The sequence below is a fragment of the Ahaetulla prasina genome, chromosome 3 (genome assembly GCF_028640845.1).
Source record: "Ahaetulla prasina isolate Xishuangbanna chromosome 3, ASM2864084v1, whole genome shotgun sequence".
Taxonomy (NCBI): domain Eukaryota; kingdom Metazoa; phylum Chordata; class Lepidosauria; order Squamata; family Colubridae; genus Ahaetulla; species Ahaetulla prasina.
Window position 1 is genome coordinate 132,097,101 of NC_080541.1, and position 23,972 is coordinate 132,121,072.

Sequence of the window (23,972 nt, forward strand, 5' to 3'; positions counted from 1 at the left end):
CTTTCATCAGGTTCGCCTGATACGCCAGTTACGCCCCTTTCTGGATCGGGCTTCCTTATGCACGGTCGCTCATGCCCTTGTTACATCCCGCCTGGACTACTGTAATGCTCTCTACATGGGGCTCCCCTTGAAGTGTGCCCGGAGACTCCAACTGGTCCAGAATGCAGCTGCGCGGGTGATAGAGGGAGCACCTTTTGGCTCCCATGTAACACCCCTCCTGCGTAACCTGCACTGGCTCCCAGTGGTCTTCCGGGTTCACTTTAAGGTACTTGTCATCACCTTTAAAACGCTCCATGGCCTAGGGCCGGGATATTTACGGGACCGCCTACTGCCACCATTAGCCTCTCACCGACCAGTGCGCTCTCACAGAGGGACTCCTCCGGATACCGTCAGCTAAACAATGTCGGCTGGCGACCTCTAGGGAGGGCCTTCTCTGTGGGGCCCCTACCTCTGGAACGAGCTCCCTCTGGGGCTTCGTCAACTCCCCGATCTCAAGTCCTTCCGCCGCGAGCTGAAGACGTTGCTGTTTCGAAGAGCAGGACTAGCCTGAATGTAGTTTTTTAAATTGGGATTTTTAAAAAAGGGGTTTAAATGAGGTTTTAAATTTGTATTCAAAAGTTAGAGCATCAATTGAATTCAACTATCTATTCTTTAGCTGTTTTTAATCTATTATATGTTTTCTGTTGTTTTTTGTCTGTGAACCGCCCTGAGTCCTTCGGGAGAAGGGCGGTATACAAATATAATAAATAAATAAATAAATAAATAAATTTCGGACATTAATACAATTGAGCGTGTCCAGAAATATTTTACAAGAAGAGTTGTCCACTCCTCTGATCACAACAAAATACCTTATGCCACCAGACTTGAAATCCTGGGTTTAGAAAATTTAGAACTCTGCCACCTTCAATACGACCTGAGTTTAACTCATAGAATAATCTGCTACAATGTCCTTCCTGTTGAAGACTACTTCAGCTTCAATTGCAACAATACATGAGCACACAATAGATTTAAACTTAATGTGAACCACTCCAATCTTGATTGTAGAAAATATGACTTCAGTAACAGAGTTGTTAATGCCTGGAATGCACTACCTGACTCTATGGTCTCTTCCCAAAATCCCCAAAGCTTTAACCAAAGACTATCTACTACTGACCTCACCCCATTCCTAAGAGGTCTGTAAGGGGCGTGCATAAAAGCACCAGTGTGCCTACCATTCCTGTCCTAATGTTTCTTTTAATTGTATCCAATTTGTATGGTTATTTCATGCTTATACTTATATATACTGTTGTGTTTGACAAATAAATAAATAAATAATAAATAATAAAAATGTGGCTTCAGAGAAATATTCTAGAGTAATGTTGCAAAAACATTTGGGTTCTCTTCCCAGCTCATCTGTGAATCCTACTTTGCAGAAAACAATATCTATTTGATCTGCTTTCCTGAAGGCAATCCTAATAAAATCAGTTATGCCTGATTCAGAAATACAGAATCAAAAGTAGGAAAGCAGGAGTCTACAGATCAACAGTTGGTTGCTGGATAGCTGAATGAGAAATTTCACAGATCCCAGATCACATTGCCAAAGCTTTCCCCACTCTAGATTTATTTATATTATTATTACCCATATATAATATTTCTACTACGTTTATGCATGCATACAATTTATTCTGTAACCCTTTTCTCTTCTTTTCTGCAATATGTGACTACCCAAAATGTACTTCACTTTATTTGATATGGATTCCCAGAAGAGAAACTTTTATTATGATTGATATATCAGAACAGACAACTTTCAATCTACACAATATAGTTGTATGCAAATAAAAATGGGCACAGTGGTATCCTTCCATTACACTAGTAAAACACATATTGCTACATTCCTTTCTTCTCTATAGCTTCAGGAAATGGATAAGGAAATTTACTTCTGAACTGCTAACAGTTCCTGCTAGCACCATAAGTAGTAAACCATTCTGGAAATATTCAAAGGCATCTGATTGTCTGTCCCTAAGACATACTGTATCCTGGAAACTCACAAGCACGATGCAAGAGTCATAGCCCTTTTCCACTGTTCCCTAGCAACCAACATTTAAGTATACTATACATCAGATTCAGCCAAAACCTCCATTCCAAGATGCAGTGACTTAACTCAGAGCAGAATATCTGCAAAGGAAAGGACTTCACCAAAAGCATATTTCAATAATTGATCACATGTTATGGCTATTTCATTATAGAAAGGAGGTGGTTTTGACCTATATCTAATTCCTCATCACTTTTCAGAGGAGGGTTGATAGTTGAAGAAGAGAAGTGATGCTTGATAAGGGACTGGAAACTTTTAGTCACAAAATGATAGCCTTATCTGTTGATTGCAGTCATTATTCATAACTCCTTCCAAAATAATAATAATAATGCGGCTTCAGTCAATCAGTAAGGATATTCTACAACTGACAGAACAAACATCCTGTTATCAATGGATCTCTGGAGGCTGGTGGAACTTTCTTTCATATATTTTTTTTTAAATAAAAAGAACTTCCCACTAACCACAAGCAACGTTTAAATGTAAACACATGAAGATGACAACTCCCAAAAGCAGAAGGGAAGCACTTACTGCTTTCAGTAACACCAAGAAGGACGCATTAATATGAGATCTTGTTCTTTTCCAGAAGCAGATACCCAATGCTGTATCCTCTGCAAGTCAAAAACTACTAAACGTGGTCAGACTTTGGCATACTTCTGATTTTAAACAGAAGCAAATAATTTCCTCAACCATCACAATAAACCCCTCCTCAAAAACTTGGAGGATATTGTGGTAAGTAAGCAACTAGTCTATACCTAACTGCCAGGGAATTTATAAACAGCTACTGTACTATTTCAGGATAAAAGAGTCTAGAAGAGTAAGTACAGCATCATTTTAATAGGATTACCTCAGTGTGAAATATTTTATTGTTTCATGCAGCATCATCTGTTTGGGCATCTAATAAAAACACCCAGAAACCTATTAACCTAATTCTGCCAAAGAGGTGAATTTCTGTCACCTGTTATACAAGAATGAGTGGGCTGACGAGAGGCAGAAGGGATGGGACTACCATTAGTTCAGACTTTTGGGAAATAATTTCTGTTCAACAACTATAAAGGGTAATTAATGAGTGTCTATCATTTGATTTCTTAATTCTTAGCTATTAACTCTGAATCAGTGGATATGAGCCATGTTCTAAACGATTTCTTCATAAACTTTTCCAGATTAGAAGAAAACTATGGTTAAGATACATATAGTCACAATGCAATACCTGCAACTAAAATAAGTCTACTATTGTGTAAATCGTATAATGCAAACTTGGTAAAGGTGAAAAATTAAGGCCTTACAATATTAAGATATTATATTTCTGAAACTGAAATATATAAGTTAGTCCAAGTTTAATATTTTTGATAGATGGGAGAGAGAAATATATTAAGGGCATGAGTCTTATTTGTGCATATAACTGAAGTGCCCTGTGGTCGAAACCTTTTTGAACAAAGAGCAAGTTTAAAGTAAGTTTAATAACAGCGTTATCCATGTGCTTTCACCATTTTTTAAAAAGGAACTAGGTATGTTCATTCATATCTATTATGCAGTATATCTACTTATTACTGCTCAAATTTAACATTTCACAATCATTGGAAGAGTCATTGACAATGTGGAAAGACTCAACAATCTTGTCTTCATGGAAAAAACTCATTCATCAGATCAAACCACCTGAAACATAGCACATAAGAGCCTTGATCATATTAATGAGTTTTCACATTTTGGTGCTGATACTGTTATTTATTAACCACTGAGAGGTTTTATAAACAGTGCAGTATATAAGCCACAGTAATTTACAAATAAATGCACACTGCATTGCTCTGGCTGGGTCTTCTTCCAAGAAGAATGTGCTGCATTTGTAGGATATGTAGGACATAGTGCTACATTTCTTCCTTAGGTGTGCTTGGAATAAGATGCACCAATTACCTTCTTTCATGAAATCCATTTTGCCGCATATCTGCATGAATTAGCTTCTCTATTTTTCTCTTTCATCAAGGAAGCAGGGGAAGGAAGGAAGGAAGGAAGGAAGGAAGGAAAGAAAGAAAAAGAAAGAAAGAAAGAAAGAAAGAAAGAAAGAAAGAAAGAAAGAAAGAAAGAAAGAAAGAAAGAAAGAAAGAAAGAAAGAAAGAAAGGCTTCTCAATGGGTGGGTTTTTTTGGTTTCCAAGTTTATACATTCTAAAAGTAAATCTTTTAGTGAATGTAAGAATTCAAAATGCATGGAAGAAGTATTTCAGTTTTAAGAAAAACTTATGTACAAGTGTAATAGGGTTTTTTTTGATACTCCCTATTGATATTCAGGATAAATTCTCAATGCAGATAGAACTATAGTTGAATTAATCCAATCCTTATGGCACGGATTTTCAAAATTTTCATCCTTAACCCAATAATAAATGAATTTGTGTAACACCCATAAGTAAAATTGATTCTATTAGTGCTAGGAACAGGCAAGATATGAATTTATTACTTACTAAAATATAGACCATATTCATACTTTCTTGACTTAAATTTATTTTCTCAGCACTATTAGTAAATAGATGATCTTTAGTTTTTTTCTTACCAGATAACATAAATGTTTCTTCTCTTAGAAGTCTAGAAATGAACAATAAGTGTGTAAAAATACAGAACTTCACTAACAATTGTACACACACTTCAATGGATACCCTCAAAGACTAAAAATGTCATGTGAGAAGTCAACTGCTGTTGTGAGTGATGGTTGGTTTACACTCAGTATTCAAGTGCTGACATTTTACTGTTTATTCTGTTTGCAAGGTTTGTCCAGTGAAAACAGGAAGATCTGATAATACTTCTGCTTTGTGTGCACAAGCGTCATCAAAATTTAAATCACATACATAGTTGTGACTCCCCATTAACTTTCTTGCAACCTCTCCAGAGACCAAGACTTATAATTAGAGAATCCCTGCCTTCTGAATGTTGAATTTTGCAAAAGCAGATAAACCTTTTAAAAATGATTTGAAAAAGAGCAGATGATTTTATTAAGAGATGTTATACTTGTCAAAAAGCATAAAGTCTTTCGTCTGACCAATTGCTTCACAACTTTGTAAAGCCTGTTGCTCATTTTTGAGGAACTGAGAAGAAGAGTTGATGAAGATATCGGTTAGACTGAAAAACTTCTCATTTTAGATTCAATGAAAGCTAGTGCATTTATGTCAAATGAAAACAAACAAACAAATATACAGACATGGTTATTGAATGTGGTTAGAAGCCCTGAATAGTGCATTCCAGGGTTCTGAACTTTCAGAATAAATAGTCTATGTGTATTTATTTCATTTATGAATTTGCTGATAGTAAAAGAAAGAAAGATCATAGTAGTTAACCGCTTTCCTGAAATCTGAAAGAATTACTGAACTTGATGTGTCTATTACAGTTTGAAGTCTGACATCAAGTAACAATTGACTTCCATTAACAGCCAAGTTTTTTTTAAAAAAAGCAGGATCCCAATGCCAAGCAATTTATTTTGGTATGAAGTAAACCATTTCATAATCTCTTCTCCTGAAGTTGTTATCTAGCCTGGTAACAAAACATTCAGAAACCAACCCACAAGCTTGGAGAACGAACCTCCACCCTCATCCTATACCCCAGCTACAGATATAGTTACATTACAGATATAGTATATATGTACATATATGTTACAGATATAGTATATATGTATATATACATATACATATATAGTTATATATATAAATATATATATATATATATATATATATATATATATATATATATATATACTATACTATACTATACATATACTATATCTGTATATATATATATATATACTATATCTGTAACATATATATATATATATATATATATATATGTGTGTGTGTGTGTGTGTGTGTGTGTTACAGATATAGTATATATGTATATATACATATACATATATAGTTATATTATATTATATTATTATATATGTGCCACTGTCGCTCTCTTCTCCTTCTTCATAAATGTATAATAGTGAGTTAAATAATTGAAAATTTGCTCTCTTTCAGAACACCCAGTTGCAGCTATTCTACTCTAACTAGTCATAAAACTAGTTCTGGAAATGAGACATTTTGGTTTAAGGAGTATGATTCCAATAATTTAGAAACCACAGATGGATAGTACAGCTGTATACCCAATCACATCTAAAGAGCAGATTACTGACTACTGTATATTAGTTCTTCACACCTCAGCTTAGTCTGCATAGATCCTCTAACTGTATGTGCTTGTAGTAAACATTATCAGAGGACATAGGAAAGCATTGTCAGAGGAGTCCACACAGGGGCAGCAAAGATGCTGCTTTCCCCTTGAATTGCTTTTCCACAAAGAAAAAGAACAATCCATCTCAGTGTATTTCCAAAAGTTCTATTATATTTAGCATATCTTAATTACCAGAAATGTGGGAACAGGAGTGCAACACAATAAGAAAAGATACTTTGTGGATGATGATGATGATGATGATGATGATGATGATGATGATGATGATGATGATATCAACAATATGCATGGTGTTCCATGATGCAGATGCACTAAAAGTGAACTGGTATTAAGGAATTTACAATCTAAAATTCAACTGAGAAAAACAAAAGAAAAGAACAATCCATCTCAGTGTATTTCCAAAAGTTCTATTATATTTAGCATATCTTAATTACCAGAAATGTGGGAACAGGAGTGCAACACAATAAGAAAAGATACTTTGTGGATGATGATGATGATGATAATGATATCAACAATATGCATGGTGTTTCATGATGCAGATGCACTAAAAGTGAACTGGCATTAAGGAATTTACAATCTAAAATTCAACTGAGAAAAACAAAAGAAAAAGTAGGGAATTGATTTATGTTAGATAGAGACATGCTAGATCTTCAGCTTAGATGCAGTTATGTATGGATATTTGAGATTTGAGCCTGAGGCTTCAAGGAACAGAGAGGTTATGGGAATTTAGAAAGCTTTCATCATAAAGATATTCTGGGAAACTGACCCAGGCATATGAGAAAACAAAGGAAAAAGGGTATAATCTTGCAAGAATTGAAAGATAGCTAATGATAATAATAATAATAATAATAATAATAATAATAATATTTTAATTTGTATACCGCCCTTCTCCCGAAGGACTCAGGGCAGTGAACAGGCAGATAAAATATAAATACACACAGTAATTAAAAACATCCCTTAAAAAACTAATTCAAATGCCCAAAAATGTTAAAAAACGTACTCCCCCGTAAAATAACAAAATTTTAAAAACCCATCCAATAAAAATAAAAATCAGGCTAGTCCAGCCATACGAAATAAATAAGTTTTAAGTTCGCGGCAAAAGGTCTTAAGGTCAGGTAATTGTCGAAGTCCGAGGGGAAGTTCGTTCCACAGGGTCGGAGCTCCCACAGAGAAGGCCCTTAGGCCTAGGGATCTTAACTCAACCCCATATGTAAAGAGCTCAAGGTAAGCCTGGATAAGATGAAAACTGGTTTATTTTGTCTGGAAGATGACCTAAAATTGCATCAATGCATAAGCATTATGATCTTTCCTGCATCTTACCAATATCCCTTGAACAGAATGCTTAAATATATTTGTTTTCTTCATCCAGGATTATGAATCGCAGCATCTGTTGGCTTTGCAGTTTGTTCAGAGATGGCACAAACAGAGTCATTTCCAAGTAAGTACAAATCAATCTACCAGAAGTCTTATTTACAGAACAAAGGGTAAAGAAAGAAACCAGGAATTTTCAGTTTTTTGAGAGTGAGCTTCACATGTTACTTATCCTACCTCCATTTATATATAACGTTGGAAGCGATAACAATAGGAGGAGGAAACTTTGGGTCAAATTCTATATGGGGGTCTATTCATAATTCAAAGTGTGGTTTAGAGGTAAGCAGGTCTTTTTTGTTTTAAATAGAGAAAATTTAAATAAATGCCATTGATAAAGTTTTCCTTGCAGAGAGCCAGGATGGCGTGGTGATTACAACAGCTAGAACAAAAGAGAATTAGGACCAATATTTTAGCCATGAAGCTCATTATTGACTTTGAATATTTTTTCAGCCTAACAATCTTCATGGAAGAATATAAAAAGATTTATATGTATAAGTGTGAATAAAGCCTAATGTCAGTTTTGGAAGCCATATTAACACCGGAAGCTTCCACACTGCCACAGTCTTGTGTGTGGGAAAGTAAGAGGGGGGATTTAGTAGAGTAATAGCATTCTTCTTTTTGGTCAAGGACATGGTATGCCTGCATCTGGAAGAGGAGTGGTTGAAGTGGTGTCTCAAGTTGGGACGGATTGTGATTGGACAATGTGACCGACTGATGGATGCAGGGGCTGGATTTGGGGTTTTGATTTACTGAGGGAAAATCCGGAACTCTCAGATTCGGGTTTTCTCAGATGTGCCAGTATACTTACTTAATAAATGGGAACTTTGAGAAAATGTCTGTCTCAGAGTTTTAATTGGGGTTAGGTTCTTCTGGAACCTAAATCTTTTGAGAATAGACAACCCATAAATAGAGAACCACAGGAAATTTTCAGTCTCCTGGTCAAATAAGTCTCTTGGGGTCTCTATTTTGGCCATCAGATGTTGAGCTCATAGCTCTGTTTAATAGTTCTAATTAACTTATTGCTTATATCTTTTCTGCCTCCAGACCACGGGCAGGGTAAAACTACAGTCAGTTAGGTATGGAACTACAATATTTGGATACTCTTTTTACAAGTTTCTGCAGTAATCCTAGAGTTGCCAAGTAAAAAGCAATAGATGAAAGTAGGCTGAGTTCATCGTTAGCTGATGATCTGTTGCCTCACACAGAGAATTCAGTGACATCACTCAGCAGTTATGAAAAGGTTGCTGCAGGGGTGAAATGTAAAATTTGTTATTACCGGTTCTGTGGGCGGGGCTTGGTGGTGGTGGTGCTAATGTGACTGGGTGGGTGTGGCCAACTTTTTTTTTTACTTTTAAAAGCATTTTTTCTACAGCCTCTTCGGCTGAAGAGGTTATAGAAAAAATGCTTTTAAAGATCATTTTCTCCTTCGCCTAGACTTTCGGACCGCCGCCCACCACCGCAGGGAGACGGAGCCAATGCGTTGGTTCCGTCCCAGGCACCTGATGGACCCGGAGAGGTTCCGGACGGAGCTTGGGCCGTTTCCTGAGGATCTGGCCCACGGCACGACTGAAGAACTAGTTGCGGCCTGGGAACGGGCCGCGGCTGGGGCTTTGCACCGTGTCGTGCCTTTCGGGCCCCTGACCCGGCGTAGATCTCATTTGGCTCCTTGGTTTCCCGAGGAGCTGAGAGAGATGAAACGCCGGAGAAGACGCCTAGAGAGCACTTGGAGGTCTAGCCGTTCCGAGGCTGATCGGACACTAGTGAGGTCTTTCACTAAGACCTACCTAGTGGCAATGAGGGAGGCGAAATGTTCTTACGTTTCCACCCTCATTGCATCGGCAGATAACCGCCCGGCCGCCTTGTTTGGGTGACCCGTTCCCTCCTTCATCAGGAGGTTGGGATGACCCTTTGCAGGGCGTGCTGAGGAGTTTAACGGTTATCTATACGATAAAATTGTTCAGCTTGGGATAGTTTGGACCAAGATTGCAATGATCCAACCGAGATGACGGAGGCGAGTCTTGTTGAGGTTATTTGGGATGAGTTTGATTCTGTGGCTCCGAGGCGTGGACAGGTTGCTGGGGAGGTTACATGCAACTACATGTTTACTGGATCCGTGCCCTTCCTGGTTAGTGCTGGCTGCTCAGGAAGTGACACGAGGCTGGCTCAGGGGATTATAAATGCTTCTTTGTTGGAAGGGTTTTCTCCGCCGCCTTGAAAGAGGCGGTGGTGAGACCCTCCTTAAGAAGCCTTCCTGGACCCAGCTATTTTGGGAATTACGGCAGTCTCAACCTTCGCTTTGTGGCGAAGGTTGTAGAAATGGTTGCATGGCAGCTCCTCGGCACCTGGATGAAGCTGTCTATCTAGACCCGTTCAGTCCGGCTTCCGACCCGGTTATAGCACAGAGACGGCTTTGGTCACGTTGGTAGATGACCTCTGGAGGGCCAGGGATAGGGGTTGCTCCTCTGCCTTGGTCCTATTAGATCTCTCAGCGGCTTTTGATACCATCGACCATGGTATCCTGCTGCGCCGGTTGGAGGGATTGGGAGTGGGAGGCACCGTTTATCGGTGGGTCTTCTTCTATCTCTCTGACGATGCAGACAGTGTTGACAGGGGGGCAGAGGTCGTCTGCGAGACGCCTCACTTGTGGGGTGCCTCAGGGGTCGATTCTCTCGCCTACCCTGTTCAACATCTATATGAAACCGCTGGGTGAGGTCATCAGTGGTTTCGGGGTGAGTTATCATCTGTACGCTGATGATACTCAGCTGTACTTTTCCACCCCAGACCACCCCAATGAAGCTATCGAAGTGCTTTCCCGGTGCCTGGAAGCCGTACGGGTCTGGATGGGGAGAAACAGACTCAAGCTCAATCCCTCCAAGACGGAGTGGCTGTGGATGCCGGCACCCCGGTACAGTCAGCTGCACCCGCAGCTGACTGTTGGGGGCAAGTTAGTGGCCCCAAAGGAGGTGGTTCGCAACTTGGGCGTCCTCTTGGATGGACGGCTGTCCTTTGATGAACATCTGGCGGCCGTCTCCAGGAGGGCTTTTTACCAAGTTCGCTTGGTCCGCCAGTTGACCGGGATGCCTTATGCACAGTTACTCACGCTCTGGTCACGTCTCGGTTGGATTATTGCAATGCTCTCTACATGGGGCTGCCCTTGAGGTGCACCCGGAGGCTACAGTTAGTCCAGAATGCGGCTGTGCGAGTAGTAACGGGAGCCGCTCGTGGCTCCCATGTAACATCACTGCTCTGCAGTCTGCACTGGCTTCCTGTGGTCTTTCGGGTGCGCTTCAAGATTTTGGTTACCACCTTTAAAGCGCTCCATGGCTTAGGACCCGGGTACTTACGAGACCGCCTGCTGTTACCTTATGCCTCCCACCGACCGGTACGCTCTCACAGAGAAGGTCTCCTCAGGGTGCTGTCCGCCAAACAATGTTGGCTGGCGGCCCCCAGGATTAGGGCCTTCTCTGTGGGAGCAGCGACGCTCTGGAATGAACTTCCCCCTGGCCTACGCCAAGTGCCTGATCTTCAGACCTTTCGCCGTGAGCTAAAAACATACTTATTTATTCAAGCTGGACTGGCATAATGGTTTTTTAACATTTTAATTGGGTTTTATTGTTGTGGGGTTTTAAATTTTTAAAATTTAAAATTTAAATTTTTAAACATTGGCCTTTTTGTAATATGTTTTATTTTAACTTTTGATTTTAATTGTGTATATATATTGTGTTTTATTTAGGCTGTACACCGCCCTGAGTCCTTCGGGAGAAGGGCGGTATAAAAATTTGATAAATAAATAAATAAATAAATAAATAAATAAATAAATAAATAAAGGCTTCTGACAATCCCAGCAGAGTTGCCTGATCGTCAGAACCTTGTAAAAGCATTTTTTACAATGTCTTTGGCCGAAAAGGTTGCAGAAAAATGCTTTTACAAGGTTCTGATTATCCCAGCTGAGCCACATGATCATCAGAGGCTTTTTTTTTTTTACTTTTAAAAGCATTTTTTCAGCCTCTGATGATTGCACAACTCAGCTGGGCATGGGCAGCTCAGCTGGGCATTGGCAGGATTTTTGCTACCGGTTCTCCGAACCACCCTCCACCATTGCTACCGGATCAGACGATCCGGTCTGAACTGGGAGCATTTCATCTCTGGGCTGCTGATATTCAAGTTGAATCCAGTTGTGTATGTCCACTGATAGAATGGCAACTTTTCATAAATTACTTCCTCAACTCCATTCAACTGTGACTCTGTGCTTTCACTTTAATTTGCTTTGGAGTGTTTGGGAATCCAATAGATTTGGGGAGAAACTGGGTATGTAGCAGTGGTGGGTTTCAAATTTTTTTACTACCGGTTCTATGGGTGTGGCTTGGTGGGCATGGCATAGCTTGGTGGGCGGTGCTTGGTGGGCCTGGCAGGGGAAGGATATTGTAAAATCTCCATTTCCTCCCAATCAGCTGGGACTTGGGAGGCAGAGAATAGATGGGGGCGGGGCCAGTCAGAATTTTTACTACCGGTTCTCCGAACAACTCAAAATTTCTGCTACCGGTTCTCCAGAACTGGTCAGAACCTGCTGAAACCCACCTCTGGTATATAGGGAAGGAAAGTTCCATTGAGCAAATAGGATACCATTTCTTCTTCTTCTTCTTCTTCTACTACTACTACTACTATTACTATTCACACACATAAATGAGGTAGGGTTTTGACTGTACAGTTGTGACTGCAATATCTGCCCTGCTGATACTACTCAGTAGTTCAAAATATAGTCTAAGGTGGAATTTTAAAAATGCAGACATTTGTTTTTCTTATTAGTATAATCTAGATTGGAAATGTAAGGATAATGAAAATAATTATTCCTCTACCAGCTATAAACCATAAAGGCCATCTGTTATTTTGTGTGGGGGAGGAGTGTTTTTGGTCATATGATAAATATAGGAATCCCTGGGACTTTGTACTATAAACCACATGACTTGAACCAGTTGACCTAAGAGTTTACACTTTCTTCTCTTTGGTTAATGTTTTGCCTGATGAATTCTGGACAATTAAAAAGCTGCACACTTTTTATTGCCATTTTGATGGTCCTAAATAGGGTATCTGGGTGCTAAACAAACATAACCTAGATTTCGTCGTCACCAAACATTGCCTCATTTGATTGTTAATAAATGATTATAGGCCCAGGAGTACTACTAGCATAATACATATGTGCATACATATCTATTCATGTTGTCCAATAAAAATAGTGAAAGAGATTATAAATTAGCAAGCCTATAAAATCCTACATACAGCCAAGCTGGTTTATGAATCTTTTATTTGGCCTTAATTTTCGGAAGCCAATTTCACTTTTAATCAAGAATGGATTACTACTAAAGTTCAAAATAATGAAGTTGTTTTTGTGAGTGTTTGGGAGGTGATAACAGGTCAAAGAAGCAGATGAAAACAAATGCTTCTGTTTTGTATCCCGGCACAAGCAGTCTAAGAGAGCTAATCTCTTCCATTTCTTTAATGCCAGAAAATCAGTTGCTTCACTTCCCAATTATGAACAGTGGGAATCCATAGTGACCTATCCATTTCAATAATTACAAAAATAGATTACTTCATAGTACTCTGTAATGTAATATAACATTATAATTTAAATTGCTACATTTTGCTTTTTTTTGTACTACTCTTCCTTTCAGTAGTTTCTTTCTGATATACAGTAATTTCTAATATAATGTCTGCAATCCTACTTGCCTAGGAACAGGTGCCGATCAACTCTCTGGGTCTATTTTTAAACCTTGATTAGATTGCTTATTGGTATATTTGGTACAGTATATACCAATTGGTATATTTCCCAGTGTACCCATTGAGCAAGAATGACTAGATACATAGTTCAAAAGCAAGTATGATTTTCACTACAAAAAATATTGTAATTACATCAGAGAATTTGAAACATGAATATTTCAAATTCTGAACAAAGAGGCTTAAATAAAATAGGTCCTAATGCTGCAGTAAGTTCAGTGGCACTTACTTTCTATTAAGCATGTCCACTTTTACTGATGATGTCATTCATTCATTCAATAATTGTACACATAGACATACTAAAAGGTAAAGGTTCCCCTTGCACATATGGGCTAGTTGTTCCCAACTCTAGGGGGCAGTGCTCATCTCCGTTTCAAAGCCAAAGAGCCAGTGCTGTCCAAAGATGTCTCTGTGGTCATGTGGCCGGCATGACTAGATGCCGAAGGTGGACAGAATGCTGTTACCTTCCCACCAAAGGTGGTCCCTATTTTTCTACTTGAATTTTTTACGTCCTTTTGAACTCCTAGAATGGCAGAATCTGGGACAAGTAACAGGAGCTCACCCCCGTTACGTGGCACTAGGGATTCGAACCACTGAACTGCCGATCTTTTGATTGACAAGCTCAGCGTCTTAGCGACTGAGCCACCACGTTCCCTTATAGACATAGTATCTTAAGAATAAAAAGATTTTCAAGGCTACTTCTAAAACAAAATACAAATAATATTCTGCCTCAATACTAGAACTGGAGGTTCCATCATGTAATCACCCAGTCATACCAACTGCTTCCTTATGGATTCATCTCTGAGGAGCAAAAAGATTAAAATGTTCTCTACCTGCTTGTTGCTATCTAGTTTTTATCCAGATTTCTGAAACTCGGATTTGCTGCCCTATCTTTTTTTGATAGGCAGGCCCACATGCAGTAATATTACAGCTATTGTAATTATTTTAAGTCATTATTTAAATTGTCTAAATACAGAAAATGCAGATGTATTCTCTGCCATGGGAAATATTCATTAAAGGTAGCATTGCTTTTTTCTCTATCCTTAGCTTAAAAATGCCGGGAAACAAATTCAGGCAGTATTTGGGGATGCTCAGCAAAGTACAAGGATAGATCTCCAATATCTCTAGCTTTAGATTTTATTAAAGCTCATTGTGAAAATGTGAATATTGGCTGCTCTAACTTTGTGTTTTCTCTCCCTGCCCTTGCTTCTCAAAGAATAAGCCTGGAAGAAGTACTTCAGTGGTCTCAGTCTTTCGAAAAGCTTATGGCTACTAAATGTGAGTAAATACATGATTATTAATCAGAACAGTAAGATGGAATGGGAATAAGTCAAGGGCATTTATGGCACGGGATATATTCAAATAGTCAATGTAGCATACCAACTTCCAGTCCATGAGGCAACAGGAAGTATACCAACATAAATCTTCATAAATCTATATAACTGATGTCAACTCCACCTTATTAACAAGGTTGGGAAATAATGCTATCCTGATGGTTTCCTGCAGGGCAAATTAAAATGCATCAATTGATGGATTTCCCAGGCAATGATCATTGTCTCTAAAGCGTGGCAGGTTGGGCTGGGCTGGGCTGAGCAAGGAGACAAGTTCTGACAAATGCCTAGAATGGTGAGTTTAGCCATCTTTTCAAATCAGATTGGGAAGGTCTCAGTAAAGCAGGAGTGGAAGACCTAAAATGCCTTCTTTTCCTATGGTTTGGCTGAAGATAAAGTAGAAACTTACCAGCTGATCAAATGAATGGGTATCAGAAGTTTCAAGATGATTTATGGCAACCTAAAGTAATCATTTGTCACTGGGAAATTCTTACTGATGGAATGCTGCTATTTCAGATTACTCCTCTTCTCACTTTGTAATACGCTATCATAACCAATCTGTCTAAGATGCAAGTGTTCCCCACAGAAAATGATCTTGTTATAGCAAATAACATTTCTTCCAGGTCAAAAAGAGAAACTGCAAACTTTTCAAAAAGGAATGTCAGTTAAACAAAAATCTGCCCTGATTTTTACAGAATTTAGGTCACTCCATGCACGGTATATTTCTCAAACTCAACAAAATGCAAATTTGCTGAAAAACATCCACCAATTGCTCTCCATAATGCATTGTGTGGGAATGAGGTGAACTATACCAGCAGTTGAACCATCTGCCAGAACTTGATTTTCAGGATGAGTGGGGGATTTCTGCCTGTTCTGCTTTACTGAGAGGACCCCACACATCCACCAATCACAAGAATCAAGTACTGGATCGTCCATCCACCCCACAAATTATCGATGATTAACTCTTTCACACTCTCCCTCTTTCACTCCATCACTTGCATGCTCTCTCACTTATTTCTCTTTTACTTGTTCTTCTGTCATGTTCCGTCTCACTCTCTTGCTCATTCTGTGCTAATCAGTTTCCCCCATGCTCCATCACCTACTCTATCACCCATTCACTCTGAATTTATCTCTTTCCTCACTTTCACACTTTTTACTGCTCTCTAACTCATTCTCCAGCTAAAAACAGAGGCTGGGAAGGCCCTTGACAGGCATTGGCAGTGTCAGACTTCATATCACAGACAGGACCAAACCACTTAGCCAAGCTCACAAGGTATCCAAGAACTTCTTCAATATTTATTGAAGCAACTTAAGAAGCAATAACAAAGAATCTCAGCAGTGGCTGTGTTTCAAGAATATGATCTATATTTAGAAATAATATTCACAACCTTTTGCTTATTTTTTCTATCCTTACCCTGGAGAGGAGACTACTCAGCCCTGCTTTGGGGCACATTGGCTCATTTGCTTACGTCCTTTGGATTTTTCAGACAAGCATTTTATCAAAAACCAGGTTTCTTTTTAAAAAGAATTTCCTCTGCTGAAGTCAAAATACCTATGGGGGATGTTACTGCTAAGCAGAAGGTTGGGTGGGGGAGGCGATGCAAGTAAGATTTAAGGTACCAAGGGAGAAAATGAGAGAGTGTGACTTTACCCATGAAAACCATCTTGGTGACCTTGGGACACACTCTGTCTCTCAGTCTAATTCACCTCCCAGGGTTGTTGTTGTAGGGAAAATAGGAAGAGGAAGGTATGTTGGATATGTTTGCCACCTTAAGTTATGGTAAAGATAACAAAGGTGGGAGACAAGAAAATAAATAAACATTTTATTTTGTAGTAACAATACATCAGTTACCCAGATAATTAGAAATTGAATCAGAGATATATAGAGATAAATAGAGATCAAGATTGAGATTGGGAGATAGAGATGATAGAGATATATTAAGCCTAATATAAGAATGTAGGTACACATTCTTATCTATAAACATATAGATAGATCTATATAACTGGCCATATCCTTGAGAATGAGAATACTAAGAAAAATGAAAAATATTCCCCTGAATATTCCCTTAACTATAAAGGTAAAATTCCCCTCACATATATGTGCTAGTCGTTCCTGACTCTAGGGGGTGGAGCTCAAAGCTGAAGAGCCAGCGCTGTCCAAAGAGGTCTCCGTGGTCATGTGGCCAGCATGACTAAACGCCAAAGGTGCACAGAATGCTGTTACCTTTAACTATATACCATGTTTTCCCGACAATAAGACTCTGTCTTATATTTTTTTGAACCCTGAAATAAGCTCTTGGTGTTATTGCCATGTACTCAAAAGACCGATTGGCAGGGGTGAAATCTATAAATTTTCCCTGTGGGTTTGGCTTAATTGGTGGGCGTGGCTTGGTGGTCAGATGTCTGGGTGGGCGTGCCAATAACAATAAATAATAAAAATAATAAACAAAGTGCACAAAACAATAAGAGGTACCAAAAACCAACTTTCACACTTTACACACATACAACACAACTGACTCACACACAATGTAAAAGCAGCTGTACTTCACCCAAAATGGCCCCTGCAACAAGCAGGAACCTCACACAACCACAAAAAGCTCAAAAACCAAATTTCACACTTTACACACACACAACACAACACGACTCACACACACACAAAAAAAATGCCTCATATAACTTTGTGAGATTTTGTGTGTTTATGTAGTTAGAGGGAAACATTACAGAAACACACCAAATCTCAGAAAGCTGCACAAATATTTCATTTCATTTTATTTTAATATATATATTTAATATATATATTTATAAAATATAAAAATAAAAGCAGCTAAATTTAAAACTTCCTTATCTTTAAATTGCTGTCTAAAAAAAATCCTTTAAAAAACCCAATTAAACCACGATGTAAAAAAGATGTTGAGACTCTAGAAAGAGTGCAGAGAAGAGCAACAAAGATGATTAGGGGACTGGAGACTAAAACATATGAAGAACTGTTGCAGGAACTGGGTATGTCTAGTTTTATTTATTTATTATTTATTTTTATTTTTATTTTATTTGAATTTATATCCTGCCCTTCTCCGAAGACTCAGGGCGGCTTACATTGTGTTAAGCAATAGTCTCATCCATTTGTATATTATACACAAAGTCAACTTTTAATGAAAAGAAGGACTAGGGGAGACATGATAGCAGTGTTCCAATATCTCAGGGGTTGCCACAAAGAAGAGGGAGTCAAACTATTCTCCAAAGCACCTGAGGGTAGAACAAGAAGCAATGGGTGAAAACTAATCAAGGAGAGAAGCAACTTAGAACTAAGAAGAAATTTCCTGACAGTTAGAACAATCAATAAGTGGAACAACTTGCCTGCAGAAGTTGTGAATGCTCCAACACTAGAAATTTTTAAGAAAATGTTGGATAGCCATTTGTCTGAAATGATGTAGTTTCCTCCCTGGGCAGGGGGTTAGACTAGAAGACCTCCAAGGTCCCTTCCAACTCTGTTTTTATATTATATAAGGGCCTCTGTGGCTCAGACTGGTAAGACAGTCTGTTATTAACAGCAGCTGCTTGCAATTACTGCAGGTTCAAGCCCCACCAGGCCCAAGGTTGACTCAGCCTTCCATCCTTTATAAGGTAGGTAAAATGAGGACCCAGATTGTTGGGGGCAATAAGTTGACTTTGTATATAAATATACAAATAGAATGAAGACTATTGCTAACATAGTGTAACCCGCCCTGAGTCTTCGGAGAAGGGCGGGATATAAATGCAAATAAAATAAAATAAAATAAAATAAAATAAAATAAAATAAAATAAAATAAAATAAATATTATTATATTATATAACTATTTTTTAAAGCTTCCCTTCCCCCCAATTACTTACCCAATTGAAGGCAGGCAGATTGAGTTGCTCACCAATGAGATGGATTGCAGGCAGGCAGATTCAGTTGCTAGCTGATGCAATTGATTGCAGCAGCCAAAGCAAGGCTTAGTGAGCTCTAAAGAAGCAGCAAGGAGGCAAGTGGGGACCGAGAGATTGCGTGGGCATGGGCAGGGGCTGTTGTAAGAGGTTGCAAAAAATGATTTTAAAAGCCTGTGATGATCAGGCAACTCAGCTGAGATCGCCATAGGAAAAAAAACTTTTAAAGGGTTCTGACGATCCCAGCTGAGCTGCGCAATCATCAGAGGCTTTTTTTTTTACTTTTAAAAGCAATTTTTCGGCCGAAGAAAAAATGCTTTTAAAAGTAAAAAAAAACCCTCTGATGATTGCGCGGCTCAGCTGGGGCGGGGGGGGGGGCAGGGATTTTTGCTACCGGTTCTCCAAACCACCCGCTGCCATCGCTACCGGATCAAGTGATCCAGTCCGAACCAGGAACATTTCACTCCTGCCAATTCGGCTTATTATTAGGGGATGTCTTATTTTGGGGAAAACAGGGTATTATGGTAAATGGAAGGGAAAACAAAATTATCTGCTGAGGTAATTTTCACTTCCTGTTATAATCTCAATGCCTCAGAAAATGATTCTTCATAACATACCTTATACAGAGAATAAAACATAACTGTTATCATAATTACTTTTGTAATTACTAGTATAGTTTGCAAATCAATATTTGACATATTATTTTCAGATGGGCCAATTGTCTACAAGTCCTACCTGAAGACTGAATATAGTGATGAGAACATGGAATTCTGGTTGGCTTGTGAAAAATATAAGAAGATTTTATCTCAGAGGAAAAGATTATCAGAGGCACAGAAACTTTTTAAGGAATTCATCCAACCCCAGGCTCCAAAAGAAGTAAATTAATAAATTGGGGAGGAATACAGTATAATTTCTCAGTTTCCAAAGAATGTGTGAATGCTCTCACAGATGTTGAAATAATTAATTAATTTTAAATAATTTCTTCAAGTGGACAATTTATATTGCAGATTGACATCTTATCAATAGCTTTTGTCTGTTGAGATTCTCAGTCATTCAGATCATGGTTGTCCCTTTTTTTTTCAAGAGGCAACTGGACCAGAAAGTCTATCTGCCTCTTGAAAAAAAAGCACCTTTGGGACTTACCAATAGCTTGTATGATGAATTAGAATGTTATTTCTTTACTGATGAGGAATACCTCATTAAATCTCAATGTAAGACTACACAAGTAGGCTGCTAGCAGGAGATATATCTCTAGAAGGCCACTTTTATAAATAAATATATTCAGTGGTGGGATTCAAATAATTTAACAACTGGTTTTCTGCCCTAATGACCCAGCTCGGTGGTCATGTGACCATGTGGGCATGGCCAACTCAACGTCACTCAGGTCAAAGTGTGCTTCACCTTAGCTGTTACAATGTAATAAAGGTTAACCAGAGAGGCAATTTCTGTAAGCAGGACAATAAAGATTAGGCTAGAAACAATGCCAGAATGTTTCCTTTCTGTCTTCCTTACAGGATTAGCCCTGTAAAGTGGGGGCAACCACTTCTCCAAACTGCTTAGAAAGTTAACAATCGGTTTTCCCAAATAGGTGTGAACTGGCTGAATCCAACCACTGAATATATTACAAATAAAAGTACAATGAATATAGTATCCATGGCAAGAATTTATTTTTTTCTTACAACAACAAACTTGTGAGGGAATTTGGGCTGTGAATAACTGACTGCAAGTCACCCAGTGATCTTCTATGACACCTATTTGTGTCACTTTAGCCAGCATCATAGCTTCTATCATACTCTGTCTAATATTTGTTGGTCTTCGGTAAAGCAGTAGGCCTGACCTTTAGTTCTAAGTCTATCCTGATATGATTTTTTTAATTGGAATACATTTGATTTGGCTTCAGTTTTTTTTTTATTTGCATTTATATCCCGCCCTTCTCCGAAGACTCAGGGCAGGTTACACTATGTTAGCAATAGTCTTCATTCTATTTGTATATTTATATACAAAGTCAACTTATTGCCCCCAACAATCTGGGTCCTCATTTTACCTACCTTATAAAGGATGGAAGGCTGAGTCAACCTTGGGCCTGGTGGGGCTTGAACCTGCAGTAATTGCAAGCAGCTGCTGTTAATAACAGACTGCATTAGCAGTCTGAGCCACAGAGGCCCACAGTCTGAGCCACAGAGTTATTGTGCATTGTGGTGTTTTATGTGTTTTTCTGTTGGTTTCTCTGTTTTTATGCTTTTAACCATACACAAGTTATTGACAAGTTGGGTAGCTATACCCAGATTAATAAATTTTGTGACATTGTCAAGATTTCCATCTTTCTTGATGCCACTTTTTTGTATATTCTTCGGCATCTTACTCTGTCTAATCTCTTGTCTTCTGATTATTCCTTGTTTGTTTGTTTTTTGTTTTGTTTTTCAGATTAATATTGATAGTCCAGTGAGAGAAGGTATAACCTTGAAGATTCAGGAACCAACTCAGTGTTGTTTTGATGAGGCTCAGAAAATTGTATATCTTCATATGGAAAGAGACTCATATCCCAGGTTTCTTAGCTCAGAAATCTACCAAAGCCTTATCTTCACTCTTTCAGCCCAGCAACAATCAACACTCTGTCTCAAAGAGGAAAAGTGAGAGCTTTATTTTGAGTTTCAAAATCAGATAAAAGCAAGCATGGCACTTTTGTAATATATTGCATTGCAATTCCCACATTCCCAACATCTTTCCTAATTTAATGCTCTCTGAGTTGCACTCAACATCATGTCCCTCAGTTTAGAGAAGAACGCACTAAATGAATGCACTTAGAAAATATAAATATTTTGACATGACTATTATTTTCTTGTTTTAAGTTGGCATGGGAACGTACATGGAACTGTAAAATGCAAGGGCATCAACCAAAGCTTTAGTATTGTCTGAATAATGGAACCATCACAGTGTTAGAGGCTGATGTGGTTGAATTAACCAAGTACTCTTACTCAGATCAGAACTTCTAAGTCTTAGCAGCTTCTTGATCTAATACTGCTCTGTGGCACTTCCTGCCTTATGCAAGCTACAGCATCAGTAGCCAGAAACTCTATCAACATTCAGCCAGTCACCCAGCTATTAAGCTATTAAGTGTCTTTTAAACAATTCAAGGAAGACTACAGCTGATGCTGGCATTCACCCTACACTATGTAAAAGCCACAGCAAACAAGATACAGTACTGTATAGTGAAATTCATAACAATATATCAAGGGCAAGCTATATTTATAGTATTGTATTAAAAATCTATATAATGCTGGTATCATTACCTTTTAAAATTCACTTTTATTTTAAATAGTATATTTTTAGAAGTTTCATTCACACACACACCCCAAAATAAAAGAACTGTAGTTATTGGGTGGTTTAGAAATACAAGGTTATCAAATTAAAGTGTTTCAACTTAATTGATATAGAAAGGTAGCTGTAATTCAAACCTATGTTTTTCAAAGGATACAAGCAGACATTGAACACACACACTGAAAGTTAACAGTGAAGTTAATACAAATATAGGTGAGTAAGTGAACCTAAATAATGTGTGAATTTAAGTGAAAGGGGTGATCATTCAAAAGATATTTAAATTATTTTTTCTTACAATATTTATATTTAATAAAATGCAAGTGAATAATCCAATAAAAGTTGGATATTATTAACATATTAATAATAAATTTTATTAACAATAACATTCTTTTATTTATTATCTTATTTGAGTGATCATTTCTCCTCAATTATGCCTACCCTGTCGCATTAGGTTTGGTAGACCTACAGTATTAGGGACTGTATTTAATAAAATTGCTATTTAAAAAAATATATACTGTATAGTAGTGGGGAGTGCCATCTGGTAGACCCCAGAAAGAAAGTCTTCTCTTCTCATGGGGGCCACCCTTTGGAACATGATCTCTCCAATAATTATACTGGATATGACTTTGCTGGCTTTTCACAATGTCTTAGAGGCAGAGTTTTGTCTCTAAGCTTAAGGATCCAGATGCTTGGCAGAGCCTGTGCAACGGTAACGTTGATTTGTTGTGGTTGTTTTTATCTCAACTACTGGTGATCTATTGTTGTTACTATTTTATGGTGTTTTCCACGGCTGTTAGCTGCTCAATGTTACCATCCCCAATTCTGAGATGGGCATGTAAACTGAATAAATAAACAAATCTGATTGGAGAGGTAGACAGAAGGCAAGGTGGCTAAATTCTATCACTGATAACTCAAGCAGGTGCTTATAAAAACTCAGACCAGCAGTTACTAAACACAGTTCTGAAGAAATGACAGACTGCAAAGTGACTAAACAATTGCACAACAAAATTAATGAATTCTGCCTACCTTTTTTCATCCACTTTTCAATCTGACCATGCCCACTTCTAGGATCATAACTTGACAGGACTCAAAGAAATAATGTGCAGCCCTGATCTCCAACATGATAGAATGAGATGATCAGATGTTATACTAATACGTTATCTAGAATAGTTGACAGTCACAGCTCTTACGTGAGGGGTGGATGGCAAAACTTTTTTTGGGAAATGTAAGAGACCAAATAAGAGTTGTAAGAGTTCAATAATAACTTAACATTGTAGGGGAAAGATAGTAGAATATACATAGATTCTTTTCATTGGACTCTATATAAATGAAATTTGTACCACCATTGTTTTCTATCCACTTGTCACTTAAATTAGTGATTCAGTCAATGGCAATACTGTGTGGAGAACCCTAAGACTATTAACTTTATTGCTTTGAAATAAAAGTTTAATTCATGATATCGTTCTATTTATTGTTCAGACACTATAAAAAGACCCTCAACTTGTGAAGCCTGCTGCAGCCTCCCTTGGAGATGCCCTAGAGTTGTTTTTCATGTGTTTACCTTTACATTAATCTGTACAATTACTCTTCTGATCACCTCTTATGCAAAATAGTAGGGGTTGCATGATTTTTAAAAATTGGGGAAGCCAGGAGATAATGCTTGTCTGCGCTTGAAGTAGTGGGCCATCAAACATATATTCATGTAAAGCAAGATATGGCTTAATAATGAGTTTATTACCATTTGTGCACACATGTTAGTTATTTGTTCTATGGGATAAGACGGAGGAGAGGGAGGGCTGACCCAAATGACCAGCTTGCTCAAGCTTCTTTACCATGTTTTGAGGATAAGAATACAGAATGCAATCCTGCCTCCACTGAACTAGTGCCGTCTGATTTGCAGACTGCACGTCATATCATGGTAGGCAAATCTATTCCAATTGACCATTGCACATTATAGCAATAATAAACTTCCCTGGTCCTTGGTTGTTATTCCTCACAACCTTTA

The 23,972-nt window shown here is 38.3% G+C and overlaps 1 protein-coding gene across 2 annotated transcripts; it reads left to right on the plus strand.

Moving 5' to 3' along the window:
- The first annotated feature begins 2,607 nt into the window (after window positions 1-2,607).
- Window positions 2,608-23,405, plus strand: RGS13 (regulator of G protein signaling 13). 2 transcript variants are annotated; one of them, XM_058176371.1, is made up of 5 exons: window positions 2,608-2,800; window positions 7,642-7,710; window positions 14,632-14,693; window positions 19,359-19,525; window positions 21,074-23,405. In XM_058176371.1, exons 2-5 carry the CDS (start codon window positions 7,646-7,648, stop codon window positions 21,281-21,283), a joined length of 504 nt encoding a protein of 167 aa, XP_058032354.1. In that variant the 5' UTR covers window positions 2,608-2,800; window positions 7,642-7,645; the 3' UTR covers window positions 21,284-23,405. The 2 variants fall into 2 exon arrangements, with proteins under 2 accessions (XP_058032354.1, XP_058032355.1); XM_058176372.1 differs by lacking the exon at window positions 2,608-2,800 and adding an exon at window positions 4,114-4,197.
- The last annotated feature ends 567 nt before the right edge of the window (window positions 23,406-23,972 follow it).